This window comes from Mirounga angustirostris, unplaced genomic scaffold (genome assembly GCF_029215605.1).
Source record: "Mirounga angustirostris isolate CCGP_5_RB_7025 unplaced genomic scaffold, mMirAng1.0.hap1 SCAF_4, whole genome shotgun sequence".
NCBI classification, from domain to species: Eukaryota; Metazoa; Chordata; class Mammalia; order Carnivora; family Phocidae; genus Mirounga; species Mirounga angustirostris.
This window is the reverse complement of record NW_026991712.1, coordinates 77,563,758-77,569,757: the sequence shown is the minus strand read 5'-3', so window position 1 is coordinate 77,569,757 and position 6,000 is coordinate 77,563,758. Positions and strand designations below refer to the sequence as shown.

The 6,000-nt window shown below is 40.0% G+C and overlaps 1 protein-coding gene across 2 annotated transcripts in view; it reads right to left on the bottom strand.

Moving 5' to 3' along the window:
- Positions 1-307: 307 nt before the first annotated feature.
- Positions 308-6,000, bottom strand: part of ST18 (ST18 C2H2C-type zinc finger transcription factor) — a 70,865-nt gene continuing 65,172 nt past the window's right edge. For both annotated transcript variants that reach the window (XM_045896565.3, XM_064588341.1), the window contains 2 exons: positions 4,961-5,104; positions 308-2,770 (listed from right to left, as the gene is read on the bottom strand). In XM_045896565.3, the coding sequence (XP_045752521.2) occupies positions 2,630-2,770; positions 4,961-5,104 (285 nt within the window). In that variant the 3' untranslated portion in view covers positions 308-2,629. The remainder of the gene's footprint in view (positions 2,771-4,960; positions 5,105-6,000) is intronic.

Sequence of the window (6,000 nt, the reverse complement as noted above, 5' to 3'; positions counted from 1 at the left end):
CTTAATCGCTCGCTAGATACAGGTGAATCACCTGTTAGTGCTGGCAAATTTTCCCTTATATCAAAGGTAGCCACTGTTCTGGATGTGTCTACTGAGCCAAAGGCTGTGACAACTTATCAGTTGGCAAAAAATCCTGTCCACTAGGGATGAAATAATAAGCCAGGCAGACTGGTTGGCAGAACCGAAATGCATCAGCACTACCTGACTCTGGGGTAGTCCACCTCAGCAGAGGTCCTCCGAGACAGTGCTTTTCATGGAACGGCAATAATGGCCTCGAAAGAGTAGCCCAAGAAAGAGCACAGCAAAACTCATTATCAATTTTTATTTCCTACCATACACCAAATGTACAGCACTGAACACAATTTTGTTGCTTTGATGTAAGAAATATTAATTGTTTGAAGAAACAGTATACAAACAAGCTACTTCAAATTAAAAAAATGCATACATCATTGCCTTTTTGTTGTTTACAAAAGACCCAATTTACAGTATCTATCATTAACAGAGTTGAAAGGAAAAAAATCAGTGCACATTACAAAACACATCAAGTACAAAGGAGGCAAATAAATACAAACATACTTCACAAAACAGTCTGCTCAAACTATGCAAACACAAATAAATTAACCCGAAGTCATAGTAAATTATAGTAATAAATACATAGGTTGGTAAGAGATTTCTTTTAAATTAAATAAAATATGTAACAAACTCGTTAAAATATTTAGCAAATTAAACTTTTGTCTTTGTAATAAGTGAACTTATTTGTTTGCATCTATCAAGTACTGTATAGCAAAATGTTTGCAAGTACATAACTTTAATAGAAAATTTTGTTTGGTGTCCCATTTATAATAGACAGCACATATGGTAGCTCTTTTTTTAAAAGTGATTTTTAAATAAACACCGTTCCTACCTAAGAACAGACATCTCATTTTCACTAAACTAAGATTCAAGGGTTCAAATGAACCCCAGACCGAAGATAAGCCCCACCTTAGTACATAACAATGACCACAGTGTCATGGGAGTGGAATTATTGTTGATATTACTTTTCGTTTGTGCAGATAACAGTAATAACAGTGGAATATATCAAGCCTGTGAGTGCCATCACATTCAGTCTACATATCCATGAGGCTAATAAAAAATAAACACTTTTGTTATAGCACAGAAAATTAAGCCCACACTAAGTTCAAGTGTCCATTTACACGGAGGCACATTGCACACGAGGTGTGTGTGCACACCAAAAAGGCAGTTTAGCTGGTTGTCTATACCTTTTTCTTAAAAAAAATAAATATAAAAAAACTTCTGAAACAATGCTTAACTACTTTACAATCCCTGAAATAGACATTGCCTTTACTATAGCAACTACTAAACTCTGATCCATCCAGAAATTCAAGATTTCGTGTGTGTGTGAGTGTGTGCGAGTGTGTCTCTGTGTGTGTGTGAATGTGTATACTTTGTAGCACTTGTAGTTCTATGGAAAGATTTTTATCAGATTGAAAGTTTCCCTGTTGCCTACAGAGGGTAAGACAATGTCACCAGCGTTGAAAGTAATGACTTGGATCAGAGTAATGTTTTTTTTTCATGTGTTACTATATTTCCCATTCCTTTCTGGTCCACCCAGTAAGATAAATGCTATTTCAGGGGATATGGTATCTACAGAATTTTCCATTTGGATGTGTTTGTATTCGCTAAGTACAAATCTACATCAATATTGTCACTTGTATATTGTACCAACATATGGCAGGAAAGCCTGGCTGGTCACATCAACTCTTATTTCTCATCTTGGGATAAGAGTTGCCAACTATCTGATATGACTTGAAAAACAAACAGACAAATCTGCATCACTAAAAAAGCTTATGTTTCTTTAAAACATGTCAAATAAATAATTCATATTAACTAAAACCGTACAGCCAAGTCGAATACTTTGCTGATTGCTCTATTTAATTATTGCTAACAAATTCTGAACAGGCTGTTTTCCAGTACACTGTGCTTCTGTGAGTGCGCATTTCCCACTAGTGGGCGCCATTTATCTTCTTATTTCTTCCCTGCACCTCACGGCAAGCCCATTTATAAATACAAAAGCCAGTGAAAGGGAGGAAAAGTGTGCAATAAAAATCAAACTGGACCATAGTGCAGTCCTTAGACAAGGATTTCCTTCTTACTGTTTTGTTTTCTCATTTAAACCCAGCAAGGTATGTGATTTGAGAATAGCATTTCTATTTAAATTCTATTGGAAAATAAATTAATAAACACACTTGTAAAAATATGGCAGACTTCAAAATGCAGTTAAAAGATAAAAAACTCTTTGATTAGAAATAAATAAAATATAAAAATGTCACATTTATTTTACATATACTTTACAAAAAAAAAAAAAACCCAAAAGAGTGCATTGAAGAAATAAAATTAAAACATATGAAAATAAATAAGATCTAATATTTGACTGCATTGCTTTTAATCCAAAGAGTCTATCATAGTTTTTCTTTCCTTTTTATGTCAGCTGGGGGAAAAAAATTAGTGCAATGTTGCAATTGTAAATGCAGTACGGCAACCTTCGTGCTTTAGCAGCACAGGAGCCCCTTTCAGATCCGTCTGTGTTAACTGCTGTTCGTAATTTCTGTTGCCCGGCAGCGCTGTGGTCCTACACATGGATGCCCTTCACTGCCTGTTTGATACTTTCCAGCAGAGCTTTGCATTCCGGGGAATAGTCCCGTTCCAGATTGCTGTACATGTCTGTGAGTGTATTTACATATGCTTCAAAATTCTGCTCACTGATAGGCCCCTAAATGAAGACAAAACACATTGAACCAATCAGAGTCACTCAGGCTAGGACAAAAGAGGACCGAGTAACACAAAGAGTATCAGTGACTCCAGAGTCTTAAAGGGAAGGTAAGGATCCATATGACTGCTGGAGTTTGGGGAGATGGAGAGAGACTGAGTGTGTTGGCATTCATCTATCTGTTCACTCTTCACTCCATTAATGGGATTGCTGTGATTGTCAGTATTTTGTGGTCAATTTGGAGCTGCGTCAGGTAGATGTCTGGCTACTGAGCTGGACCCCTCAAAGCTGCACTACTTCTATGGAGAGGCCGCCTCAGCTTCAATTGCACATGCTCAGCATAACGCAGACCTCCTGTCTGCGCAAGGGGAATGTCGGAGAGGCTATGGTGGAAGGCTTTGCTTGAGCCAGGTGGTTCCTTTGACAGCACTGGGCTGGAATTTAAGGCACGTAAGATCTGAGCAAGCTGCTCACTAACCAGGTGGAAATTTTTCCTTTTTCATCCTCAGAGACCTTTTTGGCCATTTTTCCCTCGTGGCATCATTGTAATATAACCTTGTATTTTTCTATCTCTGTTCCAGGTAGCACTTCAGATTCACCAAGTCAAGCTCTGCTTATCTCTTATTCTTTTTGTGTGCTTTGGTAGCTCCTTTGCCTAACGCGGTGCTTCAGAGAGTGGCCACTTGATCCGTGTAAATTGCACGTGTGCCTGAAGGAAATGCATGACACAGAGGGCATGCTACTAACCATTTCCGGGTGCCTCCGTTTTCCCACCTTTTTGAAAACAATGTGACATGTGCTTTACTTGCTTCACAAAATGCTTGGAAGAAAGGATTTTTAGAAGGGCTAAATACTAGAGCTATAGTGGATGCTATCGTTACTGCTGTTATTTAGAAGGTAGGTATTGCTAAATCTGAAGATTATCTTGCTGTGCTCAGTAAAATACTGAATTATGAGTATTGTCTAACCATGGTTTTCTGCTCCCTTTCAGTTTCGGCCCTTGCTGTGTCATGCATTTCTTGGAGAGTTTGTAACTGGACCAGGACCCAGGCGGCAGAGTGGATGAAGGCCACACAAAAAAGCCAGGCTCATCTGGCTTTGGAGCCTTGATCAAATTACATGAACTCTGAGTTCTGATTTCCTCAATTACAGAATGGGAAGGCCAAGGCTCAGTCTTTGTTGTCTGTGTGAACATTTAATGTAATCAGCCCTAAAAATCACCACTAGGTTGCCTTGCATATAGCTCCACAAAGTACAAGTTCTCTTGAATGGTAACGATTCTTTTTATGGCATTTGTGAAGGAAAACATAGTAATGAACACAAATTTCAAGTATGAATTAGACAAATGTTCATAAATAATATAATAATATCCAATAATTTACCTTAATACTGGCCATAAAGTAATAATTTATTGTCCTTTGTGTTCCTTATTATTACATTATCGATTTTTTTTTTTTTGTATTGTCAAGAGACACATTTGGAATTGGGTAAGATGAGGGCTCCATGCTGCAAAATTGGGTGAATTGAGGGATTTATTGCTTTCAGGTAAAGCAATCATATTTTTTCATTAAATTGCTGCTTCTTTAAATCATTCATACATAAAATTTGCAGCTTTAAAAAACTTGTTCTAAGGAAATTAAAAGCATTCAACAATGCAGCCTCTCTTCCAAATGTTTGTAACATTTATGAAAATGTGACCGGAACTAATTATCTATGAATTTGAAATAGTTGCCAAAACTCAAATATATGTTTAGATTTTGAAAATAAGGATGAGTTGCTCACTTTTTTATTCCGTATGAGAACTTAAGCGTGTTCTTCCTACTTAACGCCAAATTAAAAACACTTTTTTTTTTTTTTTACAGTTCTTGAATTGGGTGGACGGCACAAACGGCTGTAAACCTTCTAAGCTTTCTATTTGGAAATAAACTTTTAGTAGGGAGCTTTGGCCTCTGACCTTCATATTACATTATAAAGCAAGTTTTAAATAAGCCCTCACCTTTAAATGATTCCTGCAATTTCAAAAGCCCTTGGCCTTCATGTAATTTAATGTACGTATCTGTCATGGTCCCCGTGAGGGAGGTTGTTGCATGTCAGCCGTGACGGAGCGGGCGCCACACCTGTGCGGCTGCTGACGGGCAGCCCTTGTGGTGACTGCGCTGCGATGGAGCAGCCAAGGCCCTGCCTTGGACTTACCATCTGTGGGAGCTGAATGTCGGCAAGGCTGGAGATGAGGGCTTGGCTCAGGCCCGCCAGCTCCTTCAGCAGGCTCTCATTGTTCTGCTCTATGAGCCTGTTCTCCTCCTCTATGGTCTTTAGGTTGCTCTCCATAGATGTGATCTGAAATGGAAATAACCTGGGAATGTGAGCAGCCGGCTTCTGAAGGAAAGGCATCCGCTGAACCTGACTGCCAAGTAGTGGGTACTCTGCAACTTCCCCCCATAAAACTGCAACCCGCCACATTGTTTTAAGTTTTGGAATCACATTCCCAAGTCTACATCTCTAGCCCAGACTTCTCCTGTGAGTTGCAAATTCCACATCTCCACATGGCTACATGGTGGCTATCTCAAGCTCAGCATGTTCAAGAGTGAGCCTTCGCTACTTTCCCCAAACCTGATCCACACGCAGTCCTCACCTTCCCAACTTGAACATCACTCAGGCCTCCGAGGTATCTCTGAAGGCTCTCTGTCTCTCATACTTTAAATCCACTGGGATCTTCCTTCACAACACCCAAGATGGACACTGTCCTCACCTGCACTGCTGGCCCCTGGGCCCAGCCACCCAAGGGACTGTGACTGCCTTCTCATGGGTGACCCTGCACCTGGCTTGGCCCCACGCAATCTCTTCTTGGCCTGTCTTCAACACAGCTACCAGTACAAGTCTCTTAAAATGTAAGTCAGATTATGGGTCAAATATGATTGGGTTTAACCATTGGCTCAAAACCCCGTAATGGTTCTACATTCATTCAGAATAAAAACAACCTGGGTGCTCCATGTGTTACCTCTGGGACTCATCTCCTGTGATTCCCCCCTTGCTCGCTTGCCTGCAGCCGTGCGTACTCTGATCTTTCTCAGAACTCTGAGCCTTCTCAAGAGTTAGGGGTCCTGCACTTGTGGTTTTCACTGTTTGAAGCATTCTGCCCCCATACCTGTTTGACTGCCTCCCTCAGCTTCTCAAGTCTCTGACAACACGTGTCCTTCCTGAGGCCAGCCGGCCATCCTATTTTATATTGAAAT